Source organism: Coffea arabica, chromosome 8c, assembly GCF_036785885.1.
Source record: "Coffea arabica cultivar ET-39 chromosome 8c, Coffea Arabica ET-39 HiFi, whole genome shotgun sequence".
Classification (NCBI taxonomy): domain Eukaryota; kingdom Viridiplantae; phylum Streptophyta; class Magnoliopsida; order Gentianales; family Rubiaceae; genus Coffea; species Coffea arabica.
Genome location: NC_092325.1, coordinates 43807351 through 43824122, shown reverse-complemented (window position 1 = coordinate 43824122; position 16772 = coordinate 43807351). Strand labels below are relative to the sequence as shown.

At 31.4% G+C, this 16772-nt stretch overlaps 1 protein-coding gene across 1 annotated transcript; it reads right to left on the bottom strand.

Annotated features, from left to right (window-relative positions):
• Positions 1–3029: 3029 nt before the first annotated feature.
• Positions 3030–5946, bottom strand: LOC113706390 (sugar carrier protein C-like). The gene is made up of 4 exons (XM_027228295.2): positions 5697–5946; positions 4937–5262; positions 3831–4454; positions 3030–3713 (listed from the first exon to the last, which is right to left on the bottom strand). The coding sequence occupies exons 1-4, from the start codon at positions 5824–5826 to the stop codon at positions 3216–3218; spliced, it is 1578 nt and encodes a 525-aa protein (XP_027084096.1). The 5' UTR covers positions 5827–5946; the 3' UTR covers positions 3030–3215.
• Between the last annotated feature and the right edge of the window lie 10826 nt (positions 5947–16772).

Genomic DNA, 16772 nt, shown 5'->3' with positions numbered 1-16772 from the left:
CCAAAAACTTATCCGGCTCCAATTCAATGATTAGCCAACCCTACTTATTCTTTGAACAGGAAATCCCCTAATTTCGCCACGGATAAGTTGATTTTCCACCCACTCCCCTCCGCAAAAAGAAAGCCATCATTCCGGCCCACAAGGATGTACTAAAACCGCCCAAGAACGTCTGACAATCAAACATCGGGCTGTGATTTTTCAATTAAAATTCAATTATCCAATAGTCCAAGAGTCTGTACTCACTGATAGCGCCCGCCCAAGTTTCTTGAATACACGTGTAGTAGAACCCACTTATGTCGTTGTCGAAGAAAGGTTAGCAGAATTAGGTTGTGTTTAGATTGGATTTAAATTTCAAATCCTCATTCCAAATCCTCTAATAAAGGGATAATTAATGGATGATTTGGATTTCAAATCCATCATTTAAGTAATTTTTTAAGTGTTAAAAACTTCAAATTTATTCAAAATACTATGTTACATGAAAGGGTACCAAACCGGCAGCCGTATATACCCAACTTATTCCTGGTGCAATCCTTTTCTTCGGATCTTTCTCCTCTAATCTATCCAATTTGTTTTTTTTTTTTTCTGGGTTAGAAATCAAAGAGGACACAATGATTGGCCATATTGTCCGCACCTCCTCTTCGACTCTGCTACTGTAACCGCCATGGGAACACCGCCAACTACCGCGATGATGTCGGCATGGCTGCTAGTTTACTAATGTCAGATCTTTCTTCTTTCTTTTTCAATAAAAACTAGTAATAGTTGACGCATGATTATAATATCTAAAAATATATTATACTTTAGCTACTAAAATTTTTTTATGAAATTTTGATCGTCAATATCACAATATAGTATTTTTATGTTATTTATTTTTTTAAACTAGTTATTTTTAAAAATTTTATTAAATGAAAAAAGACAGAAAACATTCTAATATAGTTGACATGTTCTTTAGGATTGAATTTGGAATCATGAACCAAACACTTTTTGATTTATAACTTGAACTCTAACATATCAAATATTGATAATATCATATTTTTTCAAAATTATTGTATATTCATGATTCTATACTGCATATAAAATTATAAACCTTAATCATCACAATTTTTATAAACGAAGAATATAATTAAGTTAGAAAAATAAACATAAATGTAATTTGAATTCTTTGTATTATGTTAATTCTATTTTTGTCAATAATGGAGTATAAATGATCCACTATATAAATTTTTTTGGCTTGTACATTCTGATAATTGAAATTTTATAGATAAAGATAGTTAAAGTTTTCTATTTTTCTTTTCTTTTATTCATGTTTTTAGCACAATCCAATGCAAAACAAAAGCAACAAGTCTACTTTTTCATATGAGCACAATATTTTTGGTTTTAGTATTAGTTTTCTTGATGATCATGGAATTGGAATGAGAATTGTGGCTAATGAACAATTTTAATATTAATTTTTTGTATATTGCAGTGTTTTATTTTTTAATTGCCAACTTTTAATCTATAACCAGTATCATTATTATCAATTATTGGAATGCACTAAATCTATCTAATTACAATTGTTACCATAAATGAAATTTACTTAATTTTAAATCTTTTCATTTCATAACTGCTTCCATTATTCACTAATACTACAATGCAATAAATATATGTAATCATTAGAAAAATAAGGGCATTGTGGACATCACAAAAAATAGTTTGGATATGATTTTCATGTTATCATTCTTCATTTTAAATTACTCTTATTATAATTCTTATTTTATTATTGGAGATGACCTCTGATTTGATGGATGGATTTGGTTTGTTCAAACCAATACAAATGGAGCATTACTATATTATTATCAATAACAATGTTCGTCTTCCCGAGAATATCAATAATTTGGATGTTATCTTTGGTATTTTTTGAATTGTATTCTAGTTTTTTAAGTCATTTGCTATTTACTTTATGTCATTTTATAAATAGTTTTCAATTTTTTTTTTCAGTTTTTTGTTTTGATTGGTTGCTATTAATAACAATAATGGTTTGTAAGGTGCTATTCCTGAATAATAATAATGGTTTGTATGGTGCTATTCTTGATTTTTTTTTTCAATTTAATACTGCTATATCAGTTATAAAAGTGTTATCATTTTTTGTATATTGAAATTCTATTGGGTGCAACATGAAAATTCTTCATATTGGTAAGAAAGTGCATAATTGTAAAGTTTACTCGTATAAAGATATACGGATCAATAAGGGTTCTCTTCTCCTTGCATGTTTCTCCATTTTCTAGAGAATATTTATTTTTTGAAATTGATTTTTTTTTTTTTTTGCAATTTTCATGCTTCAATTAAGAAATTTTGATACATATAATAATTGGAAATGGAGTCCAAGGGTAGGTAAATAGTTTTTAATGAGCAATTTTTAATTACAATTACCAATACTATTAAGATGTAATCAATTGGAGTGTTTTATTTCTTTTAATTAGTGCCACATTAAAATGCAATAATTCTAATTAAAAGACTTGAGGGTAATTTAGAGATAACAAAAACTAAGATAAAAAAGTGCTTACACTTACACTTCCAAATATCAAGATTGATACTTTTTATATAGTAATAATAATAATAATAATAATAATAATAATAATAATAATAATAATAATAATAATAATAATAATAATAATGATAATGATAATGATTAGTGAACAGACAAAGATAAATTACAAAGACAGAAATAACTACAAAATAAGAGACATTAAACTTTTCAACAGAGATCTATTTTTTTTTTTTTTTTATAGATTTTAGAGACTTTAAACTTTTCAACGGAAAAAGAGAAAGGGAAAGGCTTAAAAGTTGCAAGGATCTCACACTCATCTGGTTAAATTAGTGTACCAGCTATGCTTGGTTTTGGGGACATAACACAATAAAAGACATAGAAATAGCTGCTCCCATGGCTGCTAATCCTCGATCTTTGTTTTAGGGCTTCAAGTGTCAAAAGTATTACAAGGGAAAAAAAGTTGTCCCGTGCTAGATATTACCCAAAAAAAAAATAACCCAAAGCAAAGACCAACCTAACAAAAATTTCATTTCATCTATCAAAAAAATCACAGAAAATCGGAGAAGCTAGAACAAAACAAGATTCTAAAGTCCATCAAATTATTGGAAACAAAACCAAAGGAGAAACCCAATAATGAATAATGTACCACAATCAAACAATTAACCAAAGCAATATTGAACTCTCGCCTTCGTCAGCAATCTTGTTCCTTCTTAACAATCTCAATTCCAATTCGTCCAGAGCCAGGCTTTCTATCATCATCAATATTGTCAGGTGCAGGGACGAACTTCCTCCAGTATGGATGCCGACTCCAAACAATTGCCATCTCTTCAATGGGAACTCCTTTGGTTTCTGGGAAAAACTTATAGATGAAAATGGTCATTATCACCACAAAGAATGAGAAGAACAGGAACAATCCGAACTTGAGTTTGCACAGCATCACAGGGAAAATCTGAGCAACCACAAACGTGAAGATCATATTTACTGATACGTTGATACTTTGCCCTGCAGACCTTACTTCGAGAGGGAAAATCTCACTAGGCACCAACCAACCAAGAGGCCCCCAAGACCATGCAAAGCCAGCTACATAAACACAAATCATTGCTACCACCGCTAAAGCGTAACCCTTTGGCAAACTGCCCGGGTTTCCACTAACCCCAAATTTAGCTCCAATTGCAGCAGCAATCGCCAGCTGAAATATATAACCAGGAAAAAAAAGTCAAATTAAGTTTTTCTGACAAAAAAAAAAAAAAAACTTTTACGCTGACAGTACATTAAAGAAACGTTTTCTTTTTTTTTTTTTGGGTACCTGCATTATGAGCATTTGTGATCCACCCTCAAGGAAGAGTCCTCTCCTTCCAAATCTATCGACAATGGCTATTGAAACCAAGGTTGATAAACAATTTACTAAACCAGTTATAACGGCAGACATGAGCGAAGCAGTACTCCCAAAGCCAATAGTCTTAAACAGAACTGGTGCATAGAACATAATCACATTAATGCCAGTGAATTGCTGAAAAAATGGGATAAGCATCGCAAATGTTAACTGGGGTCTGTTCTTTTCCTTCATAATATTTGCCCACGGATGCTGCACTTTCTTGGATTCTTCACTGGCAATAACCAAGTCATCGAACTCCTCATCTACATCCCGAATTCCACGGATTTTCTGAAGCATGATTTTGGCTTCTTCGCGCTTGCCACGCTCGATCAATGAGTTGGGAGTATCAGGAAGGAGTAAGGATCCGACGATGAAAATAATGCCTGGTACAGCTGCACACCCCAAGCTTATACGCCATCCATACTTCAAATTTGCCATAAAATAGTTCAATAGATTGGCCCCAAGGATACCTATTGTGATTGACAATTGAAACACCATGTTCAGAGCTCCACGATATCTGTATGGAGCCATCTCAGAGAGGTACACTGGCACAGACTGTGGAAAAAGAGAAAAAAAGAATTTTATTCCAAAAAATCCTATGAAATGTTCATTTCCTTCCTTCAGGAGAACACCAGCATTACAACTGCAACTAGCGTGCTAGCGTGCTAGAGAGCCATTCTATCTTTTGTTATGAAAGGAAAAGAAGAAGGTAGTGCATTTAGCAACTAAAATGATGAGGATACACGCAAAGATTTCTTGTTTCTGGTTTCTGTACAATTTATCTAGTTGCACTATTTGGTAGAACGCTGAATTTCTAATCTGATCCAATTTCGTGAAAAGGTGCATGTTTGGTTTATGATCTGGTAGTATCAAAACTTGTAAGAATTAAGGTAAGAGTTTAAGTCAATTGTATACACATTTCCACTTTAGTACTCCGTAATTATCTGCCTTTTCAGCTGTGCTACTTCAACAGTCGTATCACATTGAAATGAATTAGTACGTGTGCGTGATTAGAAGAGATTATAAGAACATTATACCTGATTAGCAAATCCAATACCAAAACCAAGAAGGACCCTGCCAATAATGAGCATCAAGACATTTTGAGCAAGTCCATTGACAGCAGAACCAGCTAGGAAAAGCGTTCCACCAATCACCATGGAGACTCTTCGTCCACATGCACGAGTAACACTGGAAGCTACAAAAGATGCTAAGAGAGCAGCAAAATACAGCGAAGATGTAAACAATGTCAACGTTTCGCTGTTGTATGTACAGTACTGATTTGTTGAGGGACTCAGGCCTTGCTCCTTCCTCCAGACGTCCGGGAAGAATTTCTTTAAGAAAAGAGGCATCGATATAACCCCACCTGCCAAATCCAACCATCCCATATTCATGACCAAATTCTTGATGGTATAGATTAACGCAATGAAGGCATACATCATGAGAAATAATACACAGCTTATGGCACCATTAATTTAGTGTACCATTAATTAGTCATTAATTATGTTCATATGCTAGCTCATAATCTGCTCAAAAAGAAGTACTACCAATCGATTTCTGACAAGGTTTAATTCATCATGGCCGAAATACATGTGTTTACAACCGCATCCTATATGTATCATTACCAAATTTTGGCCACGTAAAGGAAAGGAAAGCATAGTATTTAGTAACAGATTTTAGGCCTGCAAGATCAAGACTGCATCCTATATGTGTCATTACCAAATTATGGGCACGAAAAGGAAAAACGTAGTATGTTGTAACAAAATTTAGGCATGTAAGATCAAGAATAGTATCCAACACCTGAAATGCCGATATCATAACCGAAGATTAAGCCTCCCATTGCTGCAACAATGCAAGTCACGAAGACTTTACATGTCATATTTCCAGGATAAGCCTTCCCCTTGGATGGGGCAATTCCTCCACCTGCCATTTTTGATTACTTTCTCTACAGTCCCGAGGAGAACAATAGGGTTTAGGAGGTGTTTTAGATGGAAAATGTGGAGCAGTAGTTAGTTATATAGTATCTCCTGCTTCCGGTCTTCCAAGATTTGCGCAGATAATTTGCCATTATCCTTAGAGTTATCCTTATCTGATCCTTATATTATCTTGGAACGTTAGAATTAAGGGTTAATTTCACATACCTCCCCTGAGGTTTTTAATAATTGCAGAAAACTCCCCTCAATTTTTAAAAATTACACTTATCTCCCCTATTTTCACTATTAAGTAACATTCTAAACCTAAAAGGCTATACTTTTTTCCAAAATTTCTCTAATGCCCTTGAGTTATAATTCATAACAAAATGTAAAGGAAAAAAAAGTTTACAGTCTCTATTTCATTTATATTTATTTTCTGCTACTATTACCTACTTATCAACATCCAACCACTAAATAAACACTTATCTTTGTTCTAATATTTCTCTTTTACCTAAAAATATCTGATGCAGACCATTGTATCAACTATAAATGTTACATCATATACCCAAAAAATTATCTACAATTTCATAACAATATCAGATTTTACTTAATATACTACAATATTCATCAATATCCCTAAATTTCAATTCCATGGCTGCCATCTTTTTAATACAAAATAATCCAAACCATCACTACTAATATCAATATCTAATATATTCGATTGGCACAGATTCAAAATCAATCAAATTAACTCTATAGGAATAATATCAATAATTGTAAATAAAAAATAGAAACACAATGCAGTTATAAATATATACCAAGAACACTTTTTTTCATGATAACCAAAACAGTATAATCTACATTTAGTTCCTATTCCATTTCTTATCTTTAATTTTTATTTTTTATCACTGTCACTATCTTCATCTCTATCTAATTTGATAATGAAATTAACACTCAATTTGTCATTTGACAATTTCAATTTGCTAATACCTATCAAAAATTGAAAACAAAAATGGGCACAAGGAAACTATTTACTAATAATGAAAAATCGAGGATTGGGAATAGATACCAAGATATATAAGTATTAGTAGTTTAATGTATATGGCGATTTCATTAGTAGCGAGAGTACACATGTGGTTGAAAATAATAAATAAATAAATTTAAAAAAAATAGATATATAAAAAAGAGAATAGATAGTTAAATAGAAAAGACTGTGGTTTGAATTATTGGTTAATAATAGATGAGAGAGTTTTAATATTTGATAGAGTTTTTCAATGAGTTGACAATTAATAAAGGGCATTGTTGTCTTTTTATCACAACAAGGGAAGCCTCTGTAATTATGTAAATCTCAAGGAAGCTGAGTGAATTGTCGAAAACCTCAGAGAGGTTTCTGAAATTATCCCTAGAATTAAAAGGATATTTGGAGTTACAGAAAGTGATCTGAACCAACTAAAAAATCTGTCTATTACTATTCTCATGGTTTTCTTATCTGCTGATGAGGTCAAACTTCAAGAATGGTAGTAGTTAGTTATATACCAAAGGGTATCTCCTACATCCACTCTTCCAAGATCTTCGCAGAAAATTTGTCATTATCCTTAGAGTTATCCTTTTTTGATCTTCAAGTTTGTGGTTTGAATACCAGATATTATTTTGGCAGGAACATTAGAATTAAGGGTTAATTTCACATATCTCCCCTGAGGTTTTTAACAATTGCAGAAAACTCCCCTCAATTTCTAAAAATTATACTTACCCCCTATTTTCAGTATTAAGTAACATTCTAGGTCCAAAAGGCTATACTTTTTTCCAAAATTCCTACAATGCCCTTGAATTATAATTCACAACAAAAATGTAAAGGAAAAAAAATGGTTTACAATCTCTATTTCATTTATATTTATTTTCTACCACTATTACCTACTTATCAACATCTAACCACTAAATAAACACTTATCTTTGTTTTAATATTTCTCTTTTACCTAAAAATTTCTGATGTAAACCATTGTATCAATTATAAATGCTATATCATATACCCAAAAACCTATTTACAATTTTATAACAATATCAGATTTTACTTAATATACTACAATATTCATCAATATCCCTAAATTTCAATTCCATGGCTGTCACCTTTTTAATACTCTCTCTGTCCCACTTTGATAGTCCTGTTTTTCTTTCCAATTATAGTCCCAAATTGTAGTCCACTTTTCAATTGAAAAAATATAGTTATTTTTTAATTTATCTAAAATACCCTTACTCAATGTAGGTTGTTATTAATATGAACTACCTTATTTAATATAGATTGTTAACCTACCCTATTTAATACATTTAGATTTAATGTAAAATAATATAAAATGGGGATTGATTCTTTCTTGACCATCAATTCGAGTTTCCATAAACCATCAATTCAAATTTTCATAAATAATTAATATAAAGTTGTACTCTATTTAATGTAAGCGTATTTTAGAAAAATAACAACCTAAATTTATTTTTCCAATAAAGTTAACTACCTTTTCTTAAACTGTATGAAAAAAACTAGAACTATCAAAATGGGACAAAGGGAGTACAAAATAATTCAAACCATCACTACTAATATCAATATCCAATATATTGCATTGGCACAGAAAACAAAATCAATCAAATTCTCTCTATAGGAATAATATTAATAATTGTAAATAAAAAATAGAAACACAATGCAGTTATAAATATATACCAAGAATACTTTTTTTCATGATAACCAAAACAGTATAACCTATATTTAGTTCCTATTCTATTTCTTATCTTTAATTTTTATTTTTTTATCACTATCACTATCTTCATCTCCATCTAATTTGATAATGAAATTAACACTCAATTTTTCATTTGACAATTTTAATTTGCTAATACCTATTAAAAATTGAAAACAAAAATGGACGCAAGGAAACTATTTACTAATAATGAAAAATCGATGATTGAGAATAGATACCAAGATATAAAGTATTGGTGGTTTAATGTGTATGGCAATTTTATTAGTAGCGAGAGTACACATTTGGTAGATAATAATAAATAAATAAGTTTAAAAGAAAAATAGATATATAAGGAAGATAATAGATAGTTAAATAGAAAGATTGTGATTTGAATTATTGGTTAATAATAGATGAGAGAGTTTTAATATTTGATAGAGTTTTTCAGTGAGTTATCAGTTAATAAATGGCATTATTATCTTTTTATCACAATAAGGGAGTCTCTATAATTATGTAAACCTCAAGGAAGCCGAGTGACATTATCGAATATCTCAAGGGAGGTTTCTGAAATTATCCCTATAATCAAAAGGATAGGATATTTGGGGTTACAGAAAGTGATCTGATCCAACTGAAAATCTATCTGTTAATATTCTCATGGTTTTCTGATCTGCTGATGAGGTCAAACTTCAAGCTTATGCACCGCAGTCAACGCTTTATCCGTAACAAAGAAAATCAACCCGTGATGTCTCAACATGTGATGAGTTGCAGAAATATATCAACTAGCAGGAATATAGTCTAGTTAGTGATGTGATAGACCCATGAATATTGACCTTTTACGGACGAATGGACCAATATTTTTTTGGCCCGCCGTTGATACCCCAAGGACAGAAATCTACATTCTTATTTCTTTTTTCTTACGCTTAATGATCACAATAATGATTTTCTACGTGTGTGTACATAATACAAAAACTATAATTGTTTATAAAATTGGTTACATTGTTTGACATTTTATTTGTTAGAGAGAAGTTCATGAAAATAAGTATGCACAGATGGGCAGTGCTATGGTGGTTATCTATTAATTATTGTGGTTACTAACGCAATTCAAAATTTCTAACAAAAATTCAAAATAAAAGATAATTTTTTCAAATAAGTTTGAGCCATTTTCTAAATTACATCATTGGGCATGGCTATATTAAGAGAAATTTGTAAATGAAAAAAAAATATATATATATATATATATATATATATATATATATATATATATATATATATATATACACGATCATAAGTTTCAATGTATAGAAAGATTTTAATGGAAGTAGACTATGCTTTCACTGAAGAGAAAAAATAGACCATTACCATACTCTCGCACCATACAAAATGTGTTTAACTCAGATGTTAAGACATGAAAACAGTCGAATTTTATTTATTTTCTTATGTAAAATTAATCTTCCAGATATGGAATTTATTTAGAATTTGCTATTACTTGACATTATTCAGATTATAAAAATTGTGCATGATGATGTCTCTCTCCTCAAATGCGTTAAGCGTATGGACGGCTATAATTACAACAGAAATATTTCCATTATGACTAGGTGGATCTAATTACCTTGACGTTCATGATATGTTAGGCTTGTGATTAGTGTCTAAAAAGACTATGTCTATAAACTATATCTATAATCTAATCTATCCTATTTTATTTCTATAACCTAATCCGTCTTATTCTACAAGGATGGGTATATCTATAACTTAATCTATCCATTTTTTTTACAGTAACGATAACATTTTTATAATTTAATCTGTCCTATTTTACAGGGAAATAATAACATTCCTATAACATAATCTATCATATTCTAGGGGGAGCCTAAAGAAACTATATCTATAACCTAATTTATCATATTCTACAGGGAGGGGGAGTTTAAACTAACTGTATTTATAACCTAATCTGTTCTTTTTTTATAGTAACGATAATATTTTTATAATCTAATCTGGCAGATAGGGGAGACTAAAGAGATTTTGTAAGGAGTTAACAAGTATACAGATCTAACTAGATCAAAGAAGTGTTACGACACTTCCTTTGGATTTTTTCACTGTAGGTGGGATTTGAACCCCCCACTTACAGATCAAAGAGGGATTTAGTCCCTTTTGGATGGCCACTGAGGTTTGGTTCATCGGTTAAACTTTGATTAGTTGGTTTATAATTTTACATAATGTGTAACTGAAAATGGGAATTCAAAAGATTAAGATTGGTAAAGAAACCGATTTATCAATGATTGATTCACGAAATCGGGGCCATGACTGGTGAGTTTGATCAAACATGTAATGCACATAAAAGGAAGTGGTAATGTGCCTGTCCATTTAAAGGCCAAAGTAGCATTATCGGCAAAAACATGTAGTGTATGGTGGAATGCTTTTCTCCCCTAATGTTCTTTCTGCTGCGGCAGAAGTCTTATCTTAAAAAGTAATTTTATATTTCATTGAAAAAATGACTAAGAAAGGTTAATGTTATTGAAAGACAAGGAAACCATTGGAGAGATGTGAAAACACCCGAAAATAATGAAAATAATCTCAGTAGCAAGTTGAAATTTCTAAAATGGCAAGCTAGAAACGCAAACGACCAAGAGTAATTTGAGTATGTCAATTTGACTGTGTCGTAGACAAAACTGAGAAATACCAAGTTGAAGATGGTAGATAAGTTCCTCGTCAACACAAATTCAGAAAATTTATTAGACTCTATTGATCGACTTGTGAATCAAGTGTACACAAATTAATATAATGAAGATAATTGGAGAAGTTTGAACTAGCTACAATGATTCTTGTATATCGCAACCTGAATAATTTTATTTAAGAATCAAAATTTTGACAAGAAGCACCAAGATTTAAAGGGTTTTTTGGATTCAAATCTCCCCATCTCCTAACCCCACTTCTTAAATTCCTCACCTTCTCTGCTAATTTTTTTTTTTTTTTTAAATCTTGACAAGAAGCTATAAGATATTAGGGCTATTCAAACTGAATTGGAAAACCGAAAATTTTGACCCAACTCGAAAATATTGGGTATCCAGTCCGCTTTCGAGAGAGGGACAAGTTATGGTTGGGATACTGATTTAGAAGGTTGGGTCATGGTTCACATAAAAAAAAAAAAAAGACTACCTTCACATATAAGGGCGAATTTGTAAATTTGTTTATTAAAACTAAAATTAATAGGAAAAACTCTAATCATCTTTCATCAAATTTTTTATATTTGAGATAATGTACTTTATTATTTTAGCTGATAAAATTTTGGTTTAGTGGCTAAGTTTGAAATCTCAGCACTTACACGTCCTAAGTTCAAATCCCACTTCTCTTCCTTCACAAAATTAAAATAAAGTGTACTGAAAAAAATTCTTTCTCTCCACTTTTTAAATCCCATACTCTCCTAAGTTAAAAAATTAAAATAAGGTGTATTGAAAAAAATTTCAACACTAAGGTTGTTAAGTTGTTAAATTTGTCAATTATATATTTTTTATTTTTTGTTGTAAATAAATATTATTTTAAAAACTTTTTTACTCTGAATATGTGAGGATTGATGATTAAGTGGTCATTATTGATGAATGATGTATTAATAATGAAGTTTTTATGTATTAATAATGAAGTTTTTTAGACTTTTAGTTAGTTTTTAATTATTTATTATTAATTTTTTAACTAGATGTTCGATCGTGCACCTGCAAGTTTTCTGAACTAGTAGTGTGTCAGGTACTCGACCATTGGAATAGTTACCCTATAGTTTCAAGGCAGCTATAGTTCGATTTTTGGTCGAACCGCTAGGACCGAATCGGGTCACACATTTGTTACGCCCAACCCGTGAACACCCGCGTGAGATATTGAGAGAATTTTCCGCAAAAGGAAAAAACACAGATTGAGAAAAAGAGCCATCGATAGAACTAAAGCCTTATTGTCAATCAAGGACGCTTTGGCCTTGCACTTGAATTCCTTGTCTGTCTTCTGACAATTCTATTTAATAGCCACTTTCTTCGAAAAATTAAAAGGGATAATTTCAGAAAACCTCCCTTTGAGGTTTTTAACAATTTCATTTAGCTCCACTTAGGTTTTAAAAATTACATATACCTCCCCTATCATTTAAAATGACAATACTACCCTTAAATATGTTAATGAAATTCTCTTATTTGATATGTTTATACTTAGAATGACTATTAAAATTATTTTTTATTCTTTTTCCTTCTTATTCCTTTTTTAAATTTTTGGCCAATAAAACTGTAGGACTACTACTATTATTTCTAGTTTCTATTGTAACCAAATGTTAAATTAGTGGTTTTTTTGATGAATTAACTTTATATGCAATCCAATGTTTTTTGCTGATCTTTGTTTTCTTTTTTTTTGTTTTGGTATTAAAATTAATAATAAGTCAAAAACAATGGCTCAAAACCACTACTAAATATTGATAATCCCACTACTCGAAAAATTCATAAACTCTAAATGAATTATTTTAATATTTTCTTTTCTATCTTATAAATTTAAATCCATAATAAAATGCCATCAAAAGTATTCTATCATAGTGATAAAATTATTATTATATAGTTGTTTATCAAATAGTAGGTATGGACATGAAAATTTTGGCAACGTTTCTTATAATTATACTAGATAATCTTATAATTGTATAGGAAAGTAAATTAAAAATCATTAGACAAGGGTATTTTTGGATATTCATTTAACAATTTTACCAAGTCAATATTATTTTAAAGTCTTGTTACTAAAACTATCAAATCAAGGGAGGTAGGTGTAATTTTTCAAATCTCAAAGAATCTTAGTGAAATTGTCAGAAATCTCAGGGGAGCTCATTAAAATTATCCCAAATTAAAAGCCAAAACAAAGCACGTTGTGTACAAACAAATACAATAAGACAACTGCATAAAATCAAACCTTTTCTAAATAGATATCTGTATATTAGCATGGTAAGTTGGTCCAACTCCAACTCTAACAAGTACTCATATTAGGGGTGGGCACGGGTCGGGTACCCGCCCCTAACATGATTTGGCTAACCCGACCCTAATATATCGGATCAGCCATTTTGCGACCCTAACCCGCTCCTAATATTTTCGGGTATCCGAATAGCGGGTACCCGAAAAAAAGGGGCGGGTCATAGGGTACCCGCCCCTAAAAAAAACTATTTTTCAATAAAAAAAATTATTTTCTACTTAATATCAACATGTTTTTCAATAAAAAAAAACATGCTTTTCCAATTAATATTGGTAGAGATATTGTAATTAAAGTCCATACATCACCATTTTCACACATTTCATCCAATAATCAAATCGATCTCATAAATTTAGTACATATTGGAATATCTAATGGACAAAACGAAGTTTCATAATAATTTTGAGTACATCACCATTTTCACATATTTTATACTTCTACAACACAACAAACATAAGGATAATAAGTATTTGGTAACTTCCCCAAGGATATTATGGTACAAGACCGCATCTCAAATAAGTCAATTGTGAAATCAAGTTCGGAAAAGAATTGAATAGAACTAATTATTTTTGAAAAAAATATAACCAAAATAATGTTAAAAATCTTCCCCAACTTCTTTACATCTTTGGAATAGACCTTATGGTATTAAGGTGATGAAAAAGAAAAATAAATTTCTTACACTAAATAAAAGAGACAAATTTAAGAGATATAATTGCAAATGAATGACACAAATATTTTAATTATCTAGCTAACAGAAAATTGAGACTCCAAACAAAAATCTTTGATTGAATTGATGCAAGATTTGCAGGAAAGATCGATGGAGGTAGAATAAAAATAAAAAAGATGAAAGGGATGAACAATTTTTATAACAGAGTTTCACAAATTTTTTTTTTCATTTTGTTCATGTTTCACCGAGAATATTCACTTTTTTCAAAAAAAATGAGAAGAGTAGATCATATAGGATTAGAATATGAGGCTGCGAGCCACTTCACTTGCACTTAGGATTAAAAATTACAAAATTATAAAATGATCCCTACTTTTTTAATATTTATAAAATATACCCTGCGGGTCGGGTACCCACGGGTTTTTATTTTTCTGATCCGTATCCGTACCCGATTTTTCGGGTACCCGACCCTCATCTGCCCCGCTAAGAAAAATCGGATCGGGTATCCTATTTTTCGGATCGGATCGGATCGGGTTCATCGGGTTTTCGGATCGGCGGATTTTTTTGCCCACCCCTAACTCATATGATGTTTCTCCCCATTCCTCAAAAAAAAAAAAAAAAAAAAAAAGAAGAAGAAGAGAGAGAGAGACATATATATATATACTTGTATCTCTATTCCTTAGTAGCCAGCCCATCATAATTCATATGACACTCAAGCCCTATGGCCTATTCCATTTTGGTGTAGTGAATGAAAAGATGAATATTTCGGCCGCAGCCGGGGAGTAGGTTTCACTTGGCCACGTCTGTTGATCTCTTTATTTCCTGTGTTTGGTGGGGTTGAGGAGCTATTGGTGCAGACATGGTGGCTGCCACTACTGTCTAGGGAAATCTTGATGATTTTATGAGCCCCCGGTTCTTGAAGGCAAGAAAACATGGAATCTTAGCAAAACAACAAATCACAAAATTATGCAATGCCCTCCTCTCGTTCCCATGTCGCGTCGTCTATCTATGATAACTTGGGAGAACGTACAAAGGAAACATGAAAAGTAGATCAAGATTTTAGCTAAGTTAACATGTTTACGGAGCTTGACCCGAGAGACAAACCAATGCGATTGAAATTCGGTACGATTCGATTCGATTATTGTATTTTTTATATTACTTGACGTAGAATTATGTTACATTATTGTATTTGAAATAAAAGTGATGCACGTGCATAAAATATTTAACATTTATTCAATACAATATTATGATCAAAATTTTGAACATGTACAATGATGAAATGAAATCGCCCAAAATACAATGGAGTCCTTGTCCGAGCTCACCGCAATGATCTTTTCCTCTTTTTTTTTTTCCCCCCTTTTCTTTTTGGGTTTCTGTCATGGTTTTGAATAGTAGAGAGGGACCCAATAAAGAAACATTTTTATTCAAAAACAGCTTTTGGCAGCCACAAGATCTAATATGAAGTCGTGACCTTTAATATACAAGGAAGGCTGGGTGTTTGCACGCCATCCATTCGTCTGCATATATCGGATATCTTACTCTTCCCACAATACCAAGAAATAGTACCGTACGTATTCGATCTTCTTGCAAACTATGTTTGATCAGGCAAGAAAATGGGTGACACGACACGATTTCCTAAATAAATATACATGTGTGTGTACAGTGTATTAGGGGAAGATAATTGTCTCTAATACGTATTCCTTTTGGCGTTCACTGTTGAGACTCATCTTAATACTGGAGTTAATAGTGTTCTATTGGACCAGAATCTCTTTTTTTTTTTTTTTTTTTTGAAGTAAGTGGATCGTAACCTAATTAATCCTTTGTTAATCAAAGGCTCCCAATTTAGGTAAGTTAACAATCAATATGGATGAAGCAAATATAGGTACCAACAACTTCGAAAACTGTTGTATTTATTAGTTGGTTATATCAAAGACAACAGCTTGAAATTTCCTTCTACACAATAAAGGAAAAAAATTCAACGTTTTAAAATATATTATTTGGTCCTGGTTTTTATCATCATTATTTGGAAACTAATTAATAGTACTTACTTTCAATTTTTAATGGATGAACAATTTTTAATGAATTGAATAAACTTAGGCTAGAAGTTTACACTAATTAAGTCAGGTGACGCAAGTGATGGAAAAGTTTTTTTTACTTAAAAAAAAAAGCAATTGGAAATTAAATCAAGAATGGATGAACAATTCAATCTGTTGAACTTGTTGTGGTCCAGGAAGTGGTACGCAACACAATTGGGAGGTCGATGAGTGGAGAGCTGACTTCTTTTAAGGTTTCTGAATCTGACTGGGGTATTTTGTTCGTGGATGTTGCTAGCTAGCTGCAATTGTCAACTTTTAATTGCCCATGATATGGATTATTGCAGCACAGCAGCAATAATTACTTTTACTGCCCTAAACACCAGAATATATTATGTAACACAAAAAACCCACATCATCTACAGTTCCAACTCCCACAGAGTCGATCACTAACAAGAGAAAAAAATCTACTACAACTCGTTATTGAGGAGTTGAAAAGCACTGATGAATGTATGGAAATACAATAGACTACAGCTAAATGCTAGCTTGTACCGCTAGTGCCCAGTTCCTGTGAGCGT